Source organism: Coffea eugenioides, chromosome 8 (assembly GCF_003713205.1).
Source record: "Coffea eugenioides isolate CCC68of chromosome 8, Ceug_1.0, whole genome shotgun sequence".
Classification (NCBI taxonomy): domain Eukaryota; kingdom Viridiplantae; phylum Streptophyta; class Magnoliopsida; order Gentianales; family Rubiaceae; genus Coffea; species Coffea eugenioides.
In genome coordinates this window covers 8461879-8484577 of record NC_040042.1, presented here as the reverse complement: position 1 = coordinate 8484577, position 22699 = coordinate 8461879, and the positions used below count along the sequence as shown (strand labels likewise).

Here is a 22699-nt window from a genome sequence, read left to right as displayed (position 1 = left end):
ACAATTCATAACTCTCATTCAATAATAAATTTAGTTCTTGTTTGGATTGCATTTTTCTGAACCTTTTGTAGAAAAATTATTGTAGCGATTTGATATATGTGAGGTAAAAAGGTGATTAAAAAATGTGTCCATAAAAAAATATAGAATCTTCTCTTTGAAAACTTGCAATCCAAACACTTTCGATCAATATAGGATTTGAAAGGTACTACAAAATTCCCCTAAAAACAAATATTAACTCTGTATTATACCCAAATTAAGAGAATACATGTTATCTAGTATTTGAAAATATTGACGGTGAATCCGCCTATTAGTAATCTGCCGCCTCCATTGTTTTACTTTGCCTCCATCATCCATGTCGCAAGTTCCTCTTATATCTCATCTTTGGTATTCATCTATTCATAGATTTCTTTAGGTTCTTGAATATCTAAATAAAACTAATAAAAAATAATTCTTTTTTTTTTTTATGAATTCTTGTTCGCTTATCACTTGTTAAACGGCAGCAAGAATATAAAGTTGCTTTGTTTGCGATTTATTTGATAGTAGTGTTGGTGATCACAGAATCCATAGCAGCGCAGAATTTATCTATAAAAATCATAACTTGGTCTAATTCAAAAAAAAAAAAAAAAGAAGAAGAAATCTAAAAGGTTCTACAGAAACAGCCTTGCAAGTTTGACCCAGAGCACAAAGTTCGATGAAAAAATATTCAACAGCTAGAAGAAATAATATTGATGAAAAAAAAATCTCAAGAAAAATAAAGAAAAAAATTTGGAGACAAATGGTTGCTAAACAGATTAAGAAAAGGAAAATGTGATAATCCTCAATTTACAAATACTAAATTTGCTATTATAAGTTTTTCATGTTTACGCAAAACTGTAAAAGTTTATATTAATATGAGCAATAACGTTTTTTACAAGAGAAAAAGCTCTCAAGTACATAAAAAAACCTATACTATATACAAGAGATACAAATATACATAATCAGTTGAGAAAATTTAACAGACAATCCCCATTCCAAAGCTATCAGACAATTTTCATGAGTTTCAATTATACAGATTCATCTATGGTGGAAGCTGACTCACCTACGCATGGTGGGAAGAGCAAAGGAACAACACATCACTGTGGAGTAGGGCAGAGAAAAGCTATTAAAAGTAGTGACCGGAAAGTAGAAGAAGTTTCACACAAGGTTCATTGTACTTCTAGGAGAAATAACATGTACGCCGCTCAACAACTTATGGGCATTTGTATGCACCCAAAAATTGTCATTAATTTTATATAAAATTTATTTTTTATGTAATTAAATTTATTATAAATTTATCAAAGAATTTTGGTTTATAAGGTTATTGTAATTTAGTAGTTACAATATTTAGAGTTGTTATATTGACAAAATGTGATTAAATAGTCAGAGCAAAAATTAGTTTTTCTTTAAGGATAAAATAGAAAGTTTAAAAAATGGCATAAAAAAGTTTACACTAACAGTGATCCCTCTAACTTTATCTGTTGCATAGATAGTGGCTTTTAACTGGAATCAAAATTATAGATGAATTATTAGAAACATAATTAACATAGTGCTTCAAGAAACCAGAATCGTGACATAATTAACCTGGTGGATTTTAATTTAAATTTAGAAATTAGATAAGTAATCTTATACGTAACATTGTGATTTTTAAATCGAAATCGAATTTGTAGATTTGTAATCATAAACATAGCTAACATAGTACTCCTAGAAACTAGAATTGAGATTGTAGATAAAATAATCATAAACATAAATCACATAATATAAAGGTTTCAAAGATTGAACATTTCAACTATTGAAATAACTAGATGGTTATCAACTTAATTCATAGCTCCGCAGCTAGTTGTACTGGACATGACAAGTTATGAATCACAAATTTGACTAGTAAAGTAGTGTCAAAATTTTTTGGCTTTTTAAATATTAACATTGCCTAATGATAAGGATAACCAAATTATAGTAAAAATCAAAATTTACATAAAATAAATAAAACTTTAGTTGATTAAATGGATGTTTCTTTGAATTGTAAGTACACTCGAGAACTTAATATATTATTAACTTATCAATTAACTAGTAACTCTTTAAATTAATAAAAATTGTATAGTCTCAAATTTATTAATTTGTAGAGGTTTTACAATAATTTTAATCACTTGCATACGCTTATAATGTGTCTTGTACACTAGTATAATATAACTTAACAAAAATACTAGAACAAATTGAGAGAGTGAAGAAAATTTAGAAGAAAATGAAGTAGGAAAATGGGAAAAAAATGTAAAAGGTATACCTATATATTTTTAGGGACCGTTTGGTTTAGGGGTTTCGGTATTTAGAATTACAATAATTTCAATACTGCGCGCTTGGTCTAGTGTAATGGGAATTGAAATATTGGAATCATACCTTAAAATTTAGCCGTTCATGATTCCCGACCAAATTAGGAGGAATTGATCAAAACTCTCATTAGTGGACCCTCTATCCATCATTCCATTTCCCTTTTCAATTCCAAAGCAAGAACCAAGCGCCCCTTAGTTACCAAACATTTCATGGGTTCAACAAAAATCCACTATCATTAACTAATGTTAGTGATAGTGAATAGAGAACTTTTAGTAAACAGTTAGTTTTAGTTACTTGGTTTAGTAATAGAGTTGGCCACCATAAGAGAAATTGGAGGAATTTTTTACAATCATATGCACAGAAATTGAATATTAGTAAAATTGGAAAATGATGCCATCGGATTCATGTCTTGAGAAAAGGAATTTGGCATTTATGTCTTATTGTCTCTCGGCTCTTTATGTTCTCCCAATTGAGCATTTAGCTCGATGATGATTAATTTATCAACCCAATCTAATGTACGTGCATAAATCCAATTTAGTCTTATAGAAAGTCCCACATTCCTCTGCTATGTAATTCACCTACGATTGCCTGCGGGTTGGCTAAGCCCATGTGGACCCATAAGCGTTTGACAATGGTCCCAGGCAGAGTTGCTATGATTGTAGTGGTTCTAACCAAGGTGGGAGGAAATTCCCACTTTGCACGCTAGATGCAACCATACCAATTATACATATAAAAAAGAAGCAAACGTAAAAGGGATAATTTCAGAAACTTCTCCTGAGCTTTCTGACAATTTCATTGAGTTCTCTTAAGGTTTAAAAAATTACACTTACCTTCTTTGATTTGATAATTTTAGTAATAAAACCTTAAAATAATATCGAGTTGAACAATTTTTAAACGAATACTCAAAAATGCCCTTGTGGAATGAGTTTAAATTTATTTTCCTATACAATTATAAGATTATTTAGTATAATTATAAGGAAAATGTGCCAAATTTTTCATGTCCATATCTACCATTTGATAAACAACTATAATAATAATAATAATAATAAATTTATTACTCTGATATGATATTTTTAATGGTATTTTATTATGGATTTAGATTTATAATATAGAAAAGAAAATGTTGAAATAATTCATTTAGAATTTATAAATTTTTTAAGGAGTGGGATTATCATAATTTAGTAGTACCTTTGGCCCATTTCCTTTTGATTTATTGTTAATTTTAATATCAAAAAATAGAAAACAAAGATCAGCAAAAATATTGGATTATATATAAAATTAACTCGTCAAAAAAATCACTTGTTTGGCATTTGATTATAATAGAAACCTAGAGATAATAGTAGTAGTTCTACAGTTTTATTAACAAAAAATTTTAAAAAAGGAATAAGAAGGAAAAAGATTGAAAAAATAATTTTAAAACTCATTCTAAGTATAAGCATATCAAGTAAGAGGATTTTATTAAAATATTTAAGGATAAAATTATTATTTTAAATGATATGGGAGGTATGTATAATTTTTTAAATTCTAAGGGAGTTTAGTGAAATTGTCAGAAACCTAAAGGAAGGTTTCTGAAATTATCCCAACATAAAAAGCACGAAATCACGCGCAAGTGCACGCGTTTTTGTTTTATATACCAATTATACGCGTTTTATTTCTAAAAGGAAAAGGTATTGACACACACAACAGAACAACGACTTCTTACCTAACAAAAGCAAATAGACAAATAAATGCTAAAGAACGACGACTTTACGCCCAACAACAACTCCTGGATAATGACACGACTTCATACGTAACAAGGACCGAAAAAAAAAAGGGGGAATGACTTTATTACAAAGAACAACGACTTCATCCCCAAGTTTACATTGGACCATAGTTAATAAAATACGTGATGGGTATAATATGAGATATTATATATATGCATAATATACTGAATTTTTTTGAAAAAATATGAGTAAAAGTTCGACATGAAAATATGTGTTCGAAAAAATTACGCATATAAATTCTTACATGAATAGTGTGAACATATTTGAATGTTACCAAACTAAAAAAAAAAGGGATAAATTTATTATAATTTTCGAAGACTATACTACATGTATACCAATTTTAAACTTATTTTTATGTATGAGACGTTAAATTTATTAAAATTTTATCACTTTATCACTTAAATATGTATAAATCTACAATTGTTATGATATATGTTGTTGTTATTTTATATATAATTCAAAAAATATGTCATTATCTTTACTCAAATCTTAAAATTTTTTAAAAATTTATTATGCATTATATATGGTTAATTGAAAAGTATAAATATTTTTTAGAATATTTTTAAAATATATGAAATATGAAAATTTTTTGAATGAAACGTACGAACATGTGTTAAATGGATATAATACAAGTATTTACTGACTATGCATTGGATACAGAAAGTCTAGATTGTACTCCCTTCAAGGCCAAAAGAAAAAAAAAAAGATTGACGTTGATTGTGAATTTTGGCATCTAGGTCTACATATTCGGTCTTTTCCTTTTTTTCCAAATTTTGATTTACTCATCTTGATTTTCATGTTAAAATCAACTGGGGCTAGCAAGCAAGGAACAACAGAAGAAAGATCAGTTCGGGACCGGGACATAGTAAAGGAACAAAGACCGGGTAAGTCAAGTCCTCCAGATTCCAGGCATTCAGCTGCCACTTTCCATCGATGGAGCCCAGTAACGCAAAAGAAAGTTTGATTTGTTGAATTCTGCATGTCTATCTATATTCTAGCCACTCGATATTCTACGGACAACTTAAATTCAAGCCCCACAAGTCACAGAAAGGAAAGGACGACTTTCCTGAACATGATCTTGATATTTCCAGCAAGCTAGTTAACCCTCCCCTTTCCAGAAGAGAAAACAGCATACTTTTTCTTGTGATTATTTTGGTAGGAAAACCGACTCCTGTGAAATTTATCTAAGGAATATGGCTGAGAGTGTTGTTGGCTTTTTAATTAATCAGCTCTCCACCTTACTTTCCCAAGAGAGCACGCTTTTGGGAGGACTTCGACCGGATGTTCAGTTCATCAAAGATGAACTCGGCAGCATGAAAGCTTTCCTCCGACAAGCTGAAGCAAAGGAGGACAATGACTCTCAACTCCAAGAATGGGTAAAGCAGGTTCGAGAAGTTGCTTATGATACAGAGGACGTTCTCGATGATTTTGCCTTCCGCTTTGCTCTTGGTGATGCAGATGGATTCTTTGGCCGTGTTGGCAAGATCTACAACTCGATTAAAAATCTGAAAGCCCGCCATCGGATTTCTTTGGAGATAAAAGATATCAAGGCCAGAGTTGTAGAGATTTCTGCAAGGCATCAGAGGTACCAGTCTCTGTATGGTACTCAAGAAATAGGCTCCAGCTCTTCGCACGTGGCAAGCGCAGATTGTGATATTCGTGACCAAGCACTCCTAATTGAAGAAGCTAAGCTTGTTGGCATCGATCAGCCCAAAAAAGAGCTCATCTCCAAAATCCTTGATGACCATTCCCACTTGAAACTAGTTTCAGTGGTGGGAATGGGGGGACTCGGTAAGACCACCCTGGTGAAAAAAGTTTATGATGATGCTACAGTGAAGAAACAATTTCAGAGCCATGCCTGGATAACTGTCTCTCAGCATTTTCAATTCAATGTCATCATCAAGAACTTGATTCAACAATTGTTTGATGAAATCAGACAACCGGTCCCTCCCCAAGTGGAATCCATGGATCGTGTTAGACTAAGTGAATTTGTCAGAGACTTCCTCAAAGAAAGAAGGTACTGTTGGAAATAGTTTCTAACGAGAATGTTGAAATTCATTGTCCCACATTGAAAGAGGATAGAGTGCTCATTGTCTATATATGCATCATTGTCTTATTTTCTTTACAAACTTGTTCCAAAATATTAGTTTGGAGGGAAAGTTTGGTGGGAAAGTTATTTTCAGTTTATATCTCATACACTTGAATATGAATTGAAAGATATATAAAATCACACTTGGATAAGGTGTTAATTAGAGGTAGTTAATGACGGTTACATTTAGCAAACATATCTGTTAATTGGTTAGCTACCTATACACCTATTCAATAAGGATTGCATCCTCTGATGGTGCCTTAGATAGGTGCTTCAATCCTATTAAATAGTAGGATTTTGACAGAATTAAATTACTTTTTACTTTTCATTGATAGTTCTTAGACTTTGTTATATCTTAGAGGTAATTTGTCTAATAGAGGCAAATAATACCTTAAGGAAAGTGCTTTCACGCCTCAAAGTCTTTGCATTTGTCTAGTTTAGTTTTGTTATTTACTACAATTATCTGCATTTGTCTAGTTTAGTTTTGTTATTTACTACAATTATCCAACAGGTACATCCTTGTCCTTGATGATGTGTGGAGTCTAAATGCTTGGGAAACTATCAAATATGTATTGCCTGACTGCAATATTGCTAGTCGTGTTGTTTTGACAACACGAATAGCTGATGTAGCTTCTGCGTCTTGTTTGGCATCCCATGACTTTGTTCATGAGATGAAGCCTCTCTCTTCTGAAGATTCTTGGACTCTTTTTTGTGATAGAACATTTCAGAGTAATAGCTGTCCTCCAAATTTAGAAGAAATTTCTAGAAAAATAATGAAAAAATGTGAGGGTCTACCGCTTGCAATTGTTGCAATTGGTGGTGTTTTGGCTCTGAAAGACAAGGTCAGGATAGATGAATGGGAGATGGTGCTTCGTGGCTTTGGTGGCGAGGTAGATGGTAGTGGGAAGATTGATAGAATTAGAAGGATACTCTTTCTTAGCTACAATGATTTGCCTCACCATCTCAAAAACTGCTTATTATATCTAAGCATCTATCCTGAAGATCATCCAATTATTGTCGATTATTTGCTTGATAAATGGATAGCACTAGGATTTATAGGGGAGAAAGAAGGAATGACAACCACCGATATTGCTATGAGCTATCTCAAAGAACTCATCAACAGAAGCTTAATCCAAGTTAAAGAAAAATGGGATGATGGCAAATTGAAGGAATGTGGTCTTCATGATTTTCTACGTGAAATCATTGTCTCAAAATCTAAAGAGCAGTGCTTCGTAGCCATAGACACTGGATGCTGCACAAGATGGCCTGACAAAGTTCGACACCTAACAATCCATAACTTCACTGAGAATCCTCCACAAGGCTTCAGCAGCTTAAAGTGGCTTCGGTCGGTGGAAACATTTGGGTATGAAGATCCTCTCACAACTTCATTTTTGTCCAAGTTTTTACGTGGTGGTTCCAAGTTCCTGAAGGTTTTAAATTTAGAGGGAACTGAACTGGACAACATCCCAAAGGAAGTTTTCAAACTATTTCATCTCAAGTATCTTGATCTAAGTAGCACTAGAGTTAAAATCATTCCAAAATCTGTTGGGCTGCTTCAAAACCTAGAAATTTTACTTCTGAACGGAACCACTATAACGGAGTTGCCTGTGGAAATTCTGAAGCTAAGAAAACTCCGTTCCCTTACAGTAGGCAGAATGGATGATTTTTCAAATAACTTTGCAGTTTGGGGCTTTAAATCTCCGGATGGAATTGGAAAGCTTACTTCCTTGGAGAGTCTGGCATATATAGAAGCAGATAGTGGTAAGATAGTAAGGGAGGTTGGGAAGCTCATTCAATTGCGAGAATTATTCATAACAAAGCTCAGGAGAGAAGATGGAAAAGAGTTGCTCTACTCCCTCTTGAGGCTGACCAACCTTCGAGAGTTACACATCTGCTCTGTTAAAGAAGAGGAGATCCTTGATCTCCAACATTCCATCTCTCCAAGACTTGGATTTCTTACGAGTCTGTTCTTGAATGGCCGTTTAGAGAGAGTACCAGAATGGGTGATATCACTTCAATCCTTGAGCAAGTTAGTCTTGCACAATAGTGCATTGAGTGAAGATGAGAATGCAATTGGTTGTCTTGGACATTTGCCCAATCTGGCATCGCTGACTCTCCATCGTGCTTATGAAGGGGAGACATTGTGCTTTGAGGCTGGAAGATTCCAAAAACTCCAAAGATTAGAACTTTGGCAATTAAAAAGACTAAAATGGGTAAGAGTGGAAGATGAATCGATGCCCACTCTCCAAGAGTTTTCTATTCTTGGTTGCAAACTTATGGAGGGCCTGCCTTTGGGCCTTCAAAACTTGAGCGGGCTTAAATTTCTTCGATTGTTTGATATGTCTGATGAGCTAATCCACAAAGTACAGAGTTTGGATAAACAAAGTGAAGATTGTCAGACAATTTCTCATATCCCTCAAGTTTACACTGAACACTGGATAAGCACTGAATGGAAAGAGAAGATTGGTAAAAGAAAATCTCTTGCGGTCGTCAATATTTGACTTATGGTGTTTATTGTCAATTACATTTTCAAAAAATCTAGTTGCGGCCTGCTTACTTTTTCCTACTTATTATCCTTGTATTAAAATCATGACATTGGATTGCTATTCAAGCACAATTAGTTCCTTAGATAAATATATATGTGTTTCTACGTGTATGAAGATTTGATTTGTACAATTATTTTGATTCTTGGTTAAGAATGTTTTGGTTTAGCAAAAAGATATAAAGACAAGTAGCATCTAAACATTATGAGATTGATTGCCTCTCACAACCATTGCATGTTCAATTTTCCCTCTTCTATAATTGAAAATGGAGATTAAATTAAAGGGGATAAATTTTCATTAGGAGTAGGTAAACCTCGCTAATTCATAAAGGGTATACATTATTTCCTAGACTTCAACAAAATTTTTGGTGAGGTTTTCCTTTTTTATTTATTACCAAATCCTTTTTTTTGTGGCTTTCTTTTATTCCAAGATAGTGTCCTAGCATCATTTTTTGGATTAGGAACCCGAATCTATACTTGATGGACTAAAAGGAAAAATAAAATATTTTTGCGAAATGTGAGGAACTATATTTATAATTTTCCCTGGTAATAGATTATTAAGGATGTTAAAGTCCAAAAAGAGAGTGGAGAATGCTGAGGTTTTCAAATTGCTTCAATGATCAACACTGTGTCTCTAGTCTCTTGTTAAGTCCAAATTCTATGATAATAATTGATGTTATTGTATCATCCTATATATCTCTAAGTCACTTTCATCAGATATCCTGGAAGAAAAGACCCCTTCAGCGTTACAATCCCCTACCTAATTTAGAAACAATTGCTTTAACGTACGCAGATATCTTTCCATAATATCATTCCTTTTTTTTCCCCTTGATATTATAATTCATCTAAGTATCTAACCAAGAAAGCTACTCCAATATAAAACAAATACATATCTTGACAAAAAGTTTATAGTATCATATTATATTTTGATATAATACATGTATATATATTGTTATATTATATATTCACTAGTTGACTTGGCCAAATCCTGGTGGGAGGTTAGGCATTGAGTTCACATTCAGCCTTGAATTTAATCACATCTTTTACTTGACATGAGTTGCAGGATTTCGTAGGGTAGAATAAAGAAAGTTAAAGTAGCATTCCATCAAATGCAGCGTAGATGCCAACCCAAATTCCGAATTATGTAAATGGAAAATTTGACTTAAAGGATTACATGAATTAGTAGTTCAACAAGTTAAAGAAATTTTTGTGATGTGTATAAAAGAAGTCAACAAGAAACTCCTATTTTCATTCCAAAGTTGATTAGTTACTTCTTGGAACTTTACTTCTAGTAACCTAAAAAGAGTTATCTACCTTGATTTTTCTAATTCTTTTGTACTCGTAAAATTGATAGATCAATAAGGACACCAGTTGTACAAGCTGTTGAGGGAGCAAGAAGATGGACAAATTTATTCGAGAAAATTGTTCAAAACGTTCCTCACATTTTGCAAGATAACCTTTATAGTCCCTCATTTTTAAAAGTGTACTTTTATATCCCTTACAAATTTACATTGATCAAATTTGATTTCTATCTACGTTTTCGACTAGTTTTTTGTTGGAATCCACCACGTGCCTTGCATGTGATCCTTTTTGAAGGGCAAAATTATGTAAATGAAAATTTACATAATCCAATCCATAGTCTCTCACATTATACAAAATGAATTTTTTTGCCTCTCAAATTTCACAAAATGAATTGTTTCATCCCTCACATTTCACAAAATGAATTTTTTCATCCTTCATATTTTATAAAATAAAATTTTTCATACCTCATTGATCATGTTTACTAATAACTTTTATATTTATTTGATTTCACCTGAATAATATGAATGGCATGTAATATATCTCTATTTGATTTCTCCTAAACATACTGTTCAAATAAAATTAAAATAGATATATACAGGGGTTTGAAAAATTATTAATTTTTCACTCATGTTCATTTCCTTTTACTCGAAAATTGAAAATAAAAAGACATTTAATCCTAAACATTATCAAGTATTTATATTGAATCAAATTTGGACTGAAAAACAAACATAGGAAAAGTATGACAAAAAGAAATAAGTGATTGACACAGGCAAGAAATTCAACTGTTAGTCTTAAAGATGGCGAGTAAAAATTTCAAATTTAAACTGCAATTTATTAGCGTGACTGTAGAATTCGAATTAAGACTGATCAATTAGATGGCCTTATTACACAACTCAATAAATGAATTATTACCAAAATAGAAAAGGTTACAAATATTGAATAGATTCACATGTTGAAATCAAATAGATATTTTATATATATGTGGATTTAAAACAAAATTGTTAGATTTAAACTCATGCATATATCTATTGAATATCATATGCACAACGACAATTAGTCTGTTTAGATGAAATCAAATAGAGTTATATTATATGCTATTCATACTGTTTAAGTGAAATCAAATAGATATATACATGAATTAAAAAAATATTATTCGTATACATGGTCAATGAAGGATGAAAAAATTCATTTTGTGAAATGTGAGGGATGAAAATATTTATTTTGTGAAATGTGATGGACGACACAATTTATTTTGCAACATATAAGGGACTATAGATAGATTATGTAAATTTTGATTTAATAATTTTGTCCCTAAAAAATGATCACATGCAAAGTACGTGATGAATTTCTGTCAAAAACTAGTCTGAAACTTAAGTAGGGATCAAATTTGACCAATATGAATTTATAAGGGACGTAAAAGTACACTTTTAAAAGTAAAGAACGAAAAAAGTTATTTTACAAAATATGAGGAACGTTTTGAACAATTTTTCCAATTTATTATTCAGAAGAATTGCAATTGCAAAATAAGAATCTGTTGGGTGCGGGAAGAGCACAAGAGGTTGAATATGCGCACATTTTGGTGCCAGTTCCAGGGAAGGGAAGGGAATGCAGGAGTTCAAAACTCTTCAAAACAAAAGTTTGACTACTCAATTAGTGGCTGAGTATTCCTTTTGTTGTACAAAACAAAACTTCTTGTTCTCTACAAAATGAGTTTTATTGACTATCAAATACTACTAATTATGGTAAGATGAATTTTAATTGTATTTGGAATTTTAGTGTCAGGTTTTGATATATTGATAACTATTCTGAATCGGCATTCTAAAATCCTCACTTTATATTTTAAAAATTGCGATTACCTAAGCGGATTGGAATTAGAAAATGTTCATGTAATCCATCCAGATGTGATTTATGTGATTCTCAAGAACCCAATTTGGAAAGGCTACAAAAAGTTGAATCCAAAAAGATGGGATAACTCATGTACAAATTAAGAAACAAATAAATATCAGAAGAAATTAAAGCACAAAAATTTACAACCTCAACAAATCGAAACCGAAATTGGCAAAATAGAAGGCTTATTTCACTAAATATTGTTGTTTTTAGTTGAAATTAAGGGGCCGTTTGTTAACCTCCATGTATTTAGGGGGAGGGAATGTAAGTGAGGGTCCTTGAAGCCCTCTCGTGTATTTACATTTGTACTTTTGGTAATATGAAGAATACTCCAGTTTTGTTTCTTTTAAGGAAATAGAACATTTTTACTTCAAAAACCACGGGATTTGGTACTGATTTATTTTTATTAGTGCTTATGTTTCTACAATTATCATTTCTCTACTCACAATTATGTCTATATATATATTGTTTCCCATTTAAAAATAAAAAATTAAATTAAAAAAAAAAGCAATAGAAGAAGAAAAATGGCATGCCTTCATAGAAGAGTTTAAAGGGGAATTTTTTTTCCCTTTAGTGTTTATGAAATCAACTTCAGAGGAAATTAAAAGGGATAATTTCAGAAACCGCCCTTTAGGTTTTTAGCAAATACAGAGAGTTCCCCTCAAGTTTCAAAAATTCCACCTACCACCCTTACTTTTAAAGTTTATGTAACAATATAGACCCAATGAACTATGATTTTTCACAAATATCCTAAAATACCCTTCTTCAAAGAATAAAACAAAACAAAACAAGGTTTTAATTTTTAATTTCTTGTACATGTCATACTCACTAAAACAAACAAAGTCCAGCAACTCTAACTCATTTCAAAATTCATTACTTGCTAATTCTTGCCTAATACAACTCACTACCACCACTACCAATATTAAACTAAGAAATGCCCCCATGTCCCTAAGAACATAATTCATTATTGCTTTAGCACTCTTAGAAATAGAGACAAAATTTTACCTTTATAGTAAAACGACAATCAATAGGTAAATAAAAGAGAGAACCAATGAGTAATTGCTAGCCTTTTTTGCTTAACAAACATAATAGTCACTTCTTGATATTCCAACTCTCAATTTCACTTTTTTTTCCTCACTGCCACCTTTTTCATCTTCTCTTAGTGTAACAATAAAATCCACGGTTTGCACCTTGTTAATTTGGTAACTTCAATTGGTTAACATTTGTAAAGAGTAAAACTATTGGAAAAAAAAAAAGAAAGGGTCTAAAATTTTTATAAAATGAAAGAGACAAGAAGACAAAAATACAGATAAATTGCAGAGATAGTAAAAAATTGATAGTGGTGCGGTTGGTAATAATGGAGTGCGGTATTTGATGAGAGGGAGAAGCGGTTATAAGAGAGAAAGAGAAAAGAATATGAAAGAGGGAGGAGGGATGGAGAGATGAAAATTAGAAAATTGATGGAGATTATTTTTTGAGATTAGTAAATGACAAGTAGAATAATCAGAAGTATTTTTGGCTTTAATTGTCCCTTTATGAATCAATTATTAAGTGGATGACATTTTAGTCATTTGATTGGTCCAAGGGAGGTCTCTGTAATTATTAAAACTGTAGGGGAGCCGAGTGAAATTGTTAAAAATCTCAAGGAAGGTTTCTGAAATTATCCAAAATTAAAACGTTGGAAATAGCCAGCAACCGATCATAACAGTTCCTAATCAGAACTTTCTCCACAATTTCCAACGCCACCACCTTCATCTTCCCGGCTAATTGATTAGAATATAGGTGTAAAAAAAAAAATTCAGACACTTGCGGATCTGACAGGGATTCTGTATATATCTATGGGTGCCGGGCTCTGTCAGCCCGGCACCTGACACCAAACAATTTTTTTTTTTTTTTTATAAAAGGCACACGGGTGCCGGGCCCGGCACCTGACAAAGACTGCAAAAGCTGGCTGCCGGGCCAGTCAGAGTGCCCGGCAGGCTTCAAAAAAAAAAGCTGGCTAGCGCTCCTTGTCCCTTGGCTTCGCTTTTCTCATGGCCACCAGTTTTTTATTCCATCCCACAAGCAAGCACTTAATACTATGTGAATTGACGTAAAATCTAACGAGGCAAAGATTCTTTGACAGCCTACTAGCCTAGCCTATTGTAAAGGGGTCCGTTTGGATTAGCTGTTTTTGGGGTTATTTTTTAAAAATAATACTGTAGCATTTCGTTTTTGAAATATAAGTCCGTTTGGATTAGTTGTTTTTGGGGTTGTTTTTCAAAAACTATATGAAAAACTTTTACTGTAGATGCTTTTTGGATTATTTTTAGAGGTATTTTTAAAACATATTTTTGAGTATTTTATAATTTATAATTTATATAATTTTATATTTATATACATTTATGCATTTATAAAACATTTATAAATATTTATAAATAAATATATTTATATATTTATAAAAAAATATATCAATATATTATAAATGTATTATATTATACACAATACATAATATAAATATATTTATAAATGTATAAATGTATATTATTATAAATGTATAAATTATAAATGAATATTATATAAATGTAAAAATTATAAATTATAAATTTTATATTTTTAAATAAATATATATTAATGCATTTATAATACATTTATAAATATTTATAAATAAATATATTTATATATTTATATAAAAATATATAAATGTATTATATTATATATAATACATAATATAAATATATTTAGAAATGTATAAGTGTATATTATTATAAATATATAAATTATAAATTAATATTATATAAATGTATAACTTAATATATCATAAATATATATTAATATTAAGTATAAATGTATTAATATAATTAATATAAATATATAAATGTATTAATATAATTAATATAAATATGTAAATGTATTAATATAATTAATATAAATATATAAATGTATTAATATTATGTATAAATGTAAAATTAATATTATGTATAAATGTATTAATATTATATAAATGTATAAATGTATTATAAATGTATTATATTATATATAATACATAATGTAAATGTATATTATAAATATACATAAATATATATATTATGTATAAATGTACATTTATATAAATGTATAATCTATATAATATAATATAATATAATATATATTATTTATAATTTTATAATATATTTTTTAATATAAATATATTATAAATATATAAAAATATATATTAAATAAATAAATTATATATAATATGAATACATAAATATATAAATATATTATTTATAAATATATAATATATATAATATACATTAATATTAATTATAAATATTTGAATATTAATAAATATGGTGTTTATATAATATTTCAATTTGTAATATTTATTGTATATTTCATTATATAAATATTTATATAATATATAAATATATAATATAAAATTTTGCAATTTGTATAATATACATAATATTGTATATATATAATATAATATACATAATATACATTTATACATTATTACATATTATGTATATTATATATTATACATAACATTATTATACATTATTATACACAATAATGTACATAATAATGAAAGTACTTTAATAATGTATATATTATAATATAATGTACATAATATATTATGTATAAATATTTATACATTTATGTATACAATATTACATATTATGTATATTATATTATGTATAATATTAATGTATATAAATATTTATATAATATATAATATATAACATATAAATATATAATTTTCAATTTGTATATTTCAATTTATATTAATATAATATATATATAATATAAATAATTCAAATAGACAAATTGAAATATACATATTAAATTTGTATATTTGGAGTTGTTTTTGATATAATGTTTGGATATGGGTGTTTTTGGAATTGTTTTTGAAATACACATTTACTGTAGCATTTGGAATGTGAAAAACAGTTTTTCAAAAACAGGGTTTAGGGTTTAGGCTTTTAGGGTTTAGGGTTTAGGCTTTTAGGGTTTAGGTTTACATTTATGTTCATCTTACATTGATTTTTTTATTGCATAATTTCAAATAATTATAAAATCTTTATTTCAATTAAAACTTAATAGACAACTAATTGAAATTCCAAAAAAAATAACTGTTTACATATTATTCAATCGACTTAACGTTATATAGTTACTTATAATATAATAGAATATTTAATTAATTATTTTAATATACCAAATAAAGTATTGAACATTAAATAATGAATAAATTTTTAAAAGGACTTTTATTATAATTTTAATATATATAATAATTTTCATCCATGCATAATTCGTTTTTTCGAGTGTCCAATATACTTCTTTATGTATCTCCACATTTGCATTGCTTCTGCTTATTGTGCGCAGAAAAGTGAACTTTCCACCATAGAAATGTAACCAATGTTTAATTCTTACCTCCACTTTAATTCCGTGGATGGAAGAATATTGTCAAAAATGCATTCTTCTGTGGCTAATTGATTAGAATATAGGTGTAAAAAAAAAAATCAGACAGGTTTAAAAACAACAGATATGTTCCTTTTTTTAAAAAAAGATATCAGCCTGGCACCTGACAGATTCCCTATTTTTAAAAAAGATATCAGGTGCCTTTTTTTTAAAAAAAAAGATGTCAGGTGCCGGACTGGGTCAGCCCAGCACCTTAATTAAATACATTTAATCAAATCTCTTTAAATTAATTCATTCAATTAATTAAACTAATTAATCCACTAAAATAATTAAAATAATTGTATACTAAAAAACGTAAACTAATTATCAACTATCTTAACAAATAAAGTGAATCGCATTAAACTAATATCACTAGTTTCGAAATTAAGCTATGCGAATTACATTAATTTTATGTATTTATTTTATTAGCATGGATATTATTTCAAATACTTAAATTGCCCCGACTAAATGGCTATCTTAATCAAAACTCAATTGCACAAATTCGTTCAATTAATCCATTCAATTAATTAACCTCGCCAAATACATCTAAATTCATTTAATCATACCTCTTAAAATTAATTCATTCAATTAATTAAACTAATTAATCCACTAAACTAATTAAAATAATTGTATACTACATAACGTAAACTAATTATCAACTATCTTAACAAAAAAATGAATTGCATTAAACTAATATCACTAGTTTCGAAATTAAGCTATGCTAATTACATTAATTTTATATATTTATTTTATTAGCATAGGTATTATTTCAAATATTTAAATTACCCGGACTAAATGGCTAACAGTTATCGTACGTAAATTTTTCTTTTGGTTCAGCTTTTTTGCTTCACAGGAGCTGCCTTCTTTTCACTTAACAAATTGCTGAGCTTTTTTTCACTTAACAGGAGCTTTCTTTCCTCCGCAATTTAGCTTCCATTCCCAACTCCCTACCGCCTCTACGTATATCCAACAGTGCCCCTGTAACCCCTCCTCTTTCTTCCCCAACAAAAAGAAGGCTCTATAGTTTAGTACCTTGTTTCGCATTTTTTTTTTCTAAACAATTTACTGGCAGCCAGCTTTTTTTTTCAGCCTGCCGAATTTTTTTTTTTAACAATTTCTGCCCGGCAGCCAGCTTTTGCAGACTTTGTCAGCCCGGCACCCATGTGTCAACTATAAAAAAAAAAAAAAATTTTTGGTGTCAGGTACCGGGCTGACACGGCCCGGCACCCATAGATTTATACAACCACCCTGTCAGACCCGCAAGTGTCTGACTTTTCTTTTATACACCAATATTCTAATCAATTAGCCCATCTTCCCGCCCTTCTTTCATTCACCAGCTCCTCCCCCTCCGCCGTCCGCCTCCAACGTCACCACAAATCCACCCCTTTATCATATCCCTTCCCGTTTTTTAATCTGCCACCGCTATTGGCTTCCCAGAGCAAGACGGGTATCCTATCCTTAGCTAAACTTTCAAGGAAACAAGGGCAAGGCAGTTATAATTAGCTGTCTCGAAATCACCCCTTGAATTTCTTTATTTGTATTTTTCATTTGGTCAGGTTAAGAATTAAAGTTGTGACCTTTTCTAGTATACTAATCGATGGATAACGAAAGAACTGACATTTACCGCTTGCCTATATTGAATTGTGTAAAGGCTTTGCTATTTCTCGCAAGTTATTGATGCTTTGAGTGCTTTGAGTGCTTTCTTCCGCATAACAAGCTCCAAAGGTAGTATGTCATCCTCAGTTTCATCATTAGTAGAATTTTGAGTGATACTGGCAATAATTTCTTCTAAACTTGATACCTTTGAACTTGTATCATTTTTCATTCAGATAATTCATTAGATAATTGATTAAATGAGTGTTTTTTTATTGAAATGTGAGTACACTAGACAGATTAATAAATTATTAATTTATCAATTAATTAATACCTCTTTAAATCAATAGAATTTGTATCATTCCAAGGTTGTTATTTATAGAGATTTTATTGTAAATAATAATCAGTAATAATAATACTTCTCACAGTAGAAGAAAAAGACTTTCTGAAACAATTTTTTGGATTGTACATTCGCATATGAAAAATTTTACACTCGAATATATAAGCGATTGTCCCATCTTATGCCCTGATAGCCATAATGCTCTACTGCAAGAATAAAAAGAATTGAAGTCTCAACCTTGAGGAGAGGTTTATGTGCCTTCAGTCATTGAACAGGTTTAGTAAGCATTCATAAGATTGTAGTACATTGGAAATAATACGCTCTCAGGAAGAAAAAAAAAATTTTAGACAAAACATTAAGGTTCCTTGATAAAACATCAATAGAAGAATCGCAAAGCATCAGATACAAAATTCTAGTCAAGCTTATTTAAAACTTATTCCTCTCTAGCATAGCCAAATTCCAGTCACTTTACTCAAAGTTCACTCAATTTTCGCCAATTATGCCTTTCTTGCATCTTTGATCTTCCTCGATTTGTAGTCTAGAAGGGTCGTTCTTCATCCACACAGAAAGTTGCAATCGAGGTCCGTAACCAGCAAACGTTTTATGAACTAATTAAAACATAATTGCCCTCTTATTAAGACAATTGACTTTTTTTTGGGGGGGGGGGGGGGGACAGAGATGCAAGAAGAAACAGAAAAAAGAAATGGTTTTACTGTAGAATTCAGAGAAGGCTATTGCAACAACCTATAAAAGGTTTAGTCAAACGTATCGTCAATTGTTTAGTTTCCAATTTCCATTGCATTTGATATGCAGTATGATGACAAAAACCTTAGAATTTAAAGATTCCTTTCCAACAAAACAAATCAAAATTTTATCTGTGCCTTCTATCATAGGTCAGTATCAATTCCTCTATGCTTGGCACATTTCTTAGGCCATGCTCAATATGCTTTTCCCTTCAAGGTAGACTAACGTTTCACTTTTTCACCACGATGAATTTATGTTATTTTGCAACAAAGTGTAAATTCCAAGAACAATATTCTTTGAAATTCATATCATTTTTGAATTGGCTAAGGTCATGAAAAACGCATATTCTATGCACCAGGAAAAAAAAGAAAAAGGAAAAGGAAAAGGAACAACATAAATGGGGAATTGAACATTTCTCAAGAATATCGTCATATTGTATATCTTCCAACTTAAAGAGTCAAAATTTTATCTTTGCCTTCGTAGCATAAATGAATATGTATTCTATATGCTTGAGCCATTGCTTATATTATTCTCAACCTTTCATGATTTCACTACCATTATGTTACTTTGCAAGTATTATGCCAATTTAAAGACAATCCTCTTTGAAATTGATATGATTCTTGAATCGGATAGATTATGTGAAACACATCCTTTATAGCACAAAAAAAAAAGTACATTTTTTCCTTCAACTCTTGCAAGGGAAAAGGGGGAAAGGGAGGACGCCATTGACTAATGCCTCTACTTCAAGATCATGTTCTTTTTCTATCTAGTGGTTTTACTTAGAATTATGGATAGATGTTTCTTTTTAGAGCAAGTTAAGAAAATAAGAGAAGGGAATTGAATATTATCTCAAGATTATTAGATTCTATAAGACAAATACCTTCCTTTCCTACTTAAAGTATCTAAATTAAAAAAAAATTAAATTTTCTCTATGCCTTTCTTAGACCAAGAGAATACCTATCCTTTGCCTATTTCTTAGGTTATGCTCTCTATTCTTTTTCTTTTCAAGTAGACTAATCTTTCACTTTTTCTCTACAATAAGTTTTGGTCATTCTGGGCATACTACCAAAGTGCCAAATAAAACTCAACCTGTATACTGGGAAAGGAAATAAAAACATATTTTCCTAAATTCATATCATTCTTGAGTGGCTATTCTTTTGAAATCATATCATTCTTGAGTAGCTAATCTTTCACAACCTCTGTACTACAAAAGAAAAAAGAAAAACAGCACATTTTCCGAATTTTGCAAAAATTCTCAAAATTTTCTTGATAAGAAAACTAGCACTTCAGAAATTTTTTTCAGCAATATGGCTGAGAGTGTTGTTGGCTTTCTAATTAACCAGCTCTCCACCTTACTTTCCCAAGAGACCAAACTTTTGGGGGGCCTTCAACCAGATGTTCAGTTTATCAAAGATGAACTCGGAAGCATGAAGGCTTTCCTCAGACAAGCTGAAGCAAAGGAGGACAATGATTCTCAACTCCAAGAATCGGTCAAGCAGGTTCGAGAAGTTGCATATGATACAGAGGATGTTCTTGATGATTTTGCCTTCCGCTTTGCTCGTGGACATGCGGATGGATTCTGTGGCCGAGTAGGAAAGATCTACAGCTCAATAAAGAATCTAAAAGCCCGCCATCAGATTTCTTTGGAGATAAAAGATATCAAGGCCAGAGTTGTAGAGATTTCTGCAAGGCATCAGAGGTACCAGCCTCTGTATAGTACTCAAGAAAGAGACTCCAGCTCTTCCAATGTGGCAAATGCAGATTATGATATTCGTGATCAGGCACTCCTAATTGAAGAAGCTAAACTTGTTGGCATCGATCAGACGAAAAAAGAACTCATTTCTGAAGTCCTTGATGACGATTCCCACTTGAAAGTAGTTTCAGTGGTGGGAATGGGGGGACTCGGTAAGACCACCCTGGTGAAAAAGGTCTACGACGATGCTGTTGTGAAGAAACAATTTCAGAGCCATGCCTGGATAACCGTTTCTCAAAATTTTCAGTTCAATGTCATCATCAAGGACTTGATTCAACAATTGTGCGAGGAAATCAAACAGCCGGTGCCTCCGCAAGTGGAATCCATGAATCGTGTTAGACTGAGTGAATTTGTCAGAGACTTCCTCAAAGGAAGAAGGTACATCCTTGTCCTTGATGATGTGTGGAGTCCAGATGCCTGGGAAGCTATCAAATACATATTGCCGGACTGCAACATCGCTAGTCGTGTTGTATTAACAACACGAATTACCGATGTAGCTTCTGCATCTTGTTTAGCATCCCATGACTTTATCCATATCATGAAGCCTCTCTTTTATGATGATTCTTGGACTCTTTTTTGCAATAGAACATTTCAGAGTAATGGTTGCCCTTCAAATCTAGAAGAGGTTTCTAGAAGAATACTAAAAAAATGTGAGGGCCTACCGCTTGCAATTGTTGTAATTAGTGGTGTTTTGGCTCTGAAGGACAAGGACAGGATAGATGAATGGGAGATGATTCTTCGTGGCTTTGACGGCGAGGTAGATGGTACCGGTGAGATTGATAGAATTAGAAGGATACTCTTACTTAGCTACAATGATTTGCCTCACCATCTCAAAAATTGCCTAATATATCTAAGCATCTATCCTGAAGATCATCCAATTGTTTCTCAACACCTATTTACCGATCCTTTGAGAGAGCCCTTTAGTTTCTCTTTGGTATCTTTCCTGACGATGGGATATCAAGGAAGAACTATTTTGTGGTATTAGGAAATACGACAACTAGAATGATACGTGTGACTTGGGGACTATAACCTTATTTATAGGTAACATTCCTGTTACCTTTTGGAACCCTATTTTAGTCCATCATAGAAATAGTAGCCCTTAAGTCTCTACACATTAAAGGTCCACTTCCTATTAGATACATTAAATCCAAACTATATTTGATCACTTTAATTGAGTTTAACCTTAATTGACAGTTTGCAATACATAATTATTCACATATAAGTCCAATGTTAAATTAAGGATCCAACACTAACCTGTACTGAAAAAAGGAGAAGCTAACAGGAGAATCCGAAGAGAACAAAAGCTATAGAAGAACAAGATATTTCAAAAGTCATGTACAGCAGAGGATCTTCTAAGTAAGGAAAAGAAAAAGATTCCAAAAAGGAATAGATTCGTAGTAAAAAGAAGGAGCAAGGCAAAAAAAGAGATAAACCATGAATTTAGAACAAAGCAAACGAAAGAGAACAACGAAAAATTCAGAGCATGCAGTAAACCATGCCTACCAGCTGTTAGCCGAAAGTTGCAGAGATGCAAGCAAGCTTCTAAACAGGAAGAAGTCTAGTTAATCGTTTACGAAAGAGAACAACAAGCAAAACTAAAACAAACAACACTAATCATAATGCAGGGCTCCCAAAAACCAACGGGCAACTGACACTGAGAGGACGAAGGATGTACGAGATTTTTTTCAGCAGTCTCAGCAGCAACGAAAAGGAAAAAGAGAAGAAATAGCAGAAAGCCATTCTTTGTCAGCATTTCACAGCGTCTAGAAAGGCAATTTTACACAAACAGGCCGGTCAAAGCAAGAGGGCCTCTAATGCAGAATCTGCAATACTAGCATAATACTCAGGGTAAAATTGTCATTTCAGTTTCCATGACCACCTAACCGTTGTCATTCAAGAAGACATATCACACCTGCTACCATGTGGC

General features: G+C 31.2%; 2 protein-coding genes across 2 annotated transcripts; both read left to right on the top strand.

Moving 5' to 3' along the window:
- Positions 1 to 5042: 5042 nt before the first annotated feature.
- On the top strand, positions 5043 to 8826 carry LOC113779185 (disease resistance protein RPM1-like). Its single transcript, XM_027324681.1, has 2 exons — positions 5043 to 6120; positions 6704 to 8826. Exons 1-2 carry the CDS (start codon positions 5297 to 5299, stop codon positions 8691 to 8693), a joined length of 2814 nt encoding a protein of 937 aa, XP_027180482.1. The 5' UTR covers positions 5043 to 5296; the 3' UTR covers positions 8694 to 8826.
- Positions 8827 to 20326: 11500 nt separating this feature from the next.
- Positions 20327 to 22501, top strand: LOC113780135 (disease resistance protein RPM1-like). Its single transcript, XM_027325949.1, has 2 exons — positions 20327 to 21542; positions 22398 to 22501. Exons 1-2 carry the CDS (start codon positions 20327 to 20329, stop codon positions 22499 to 22501), a joined length of 1320 nt encoding a protein of 439 aa, XP_027181750.1.
- The last annotated feature ends 198 nt before the right edge of the window (positions 22502 to 22699 follow it).

What these genes read in the sequence shown, in the direction of transcription:
- LOC113779185 (XM_027324681.1), top strand. Translation starts at nt 5,297, where the DNA reads ATGGCTGAGAGTGTTGTTGGCTTTTTAATTAATCAGCTCTCCACCTTA. An exon ending in GACTTCCTCAAAGAAAGAAG is followed by an intron (nt 6,121 to 6,703) that starts GTACTGTTGGAA and finishes ATTATCCAACAG; the next exon opens with GTACATCCTTGTCCTTGATG.
- LOC113780135 (XM_027325949.1), top strand. Translation starts at nt 20,327, where the DNA reads ATGGCTGAGAGTGTTGTTGGCTTTCTAATTAACCAGCTCTCCACCTTA. An exon ending in CGGCGAGGTAGATGGTACCG is followed by an intron (nt 21,543 to 22,397) that starts GTGAGATTGATA and finishes ATCATAATGCAG; the next exon opens with GGCTCCCAAAAACCAACGGG.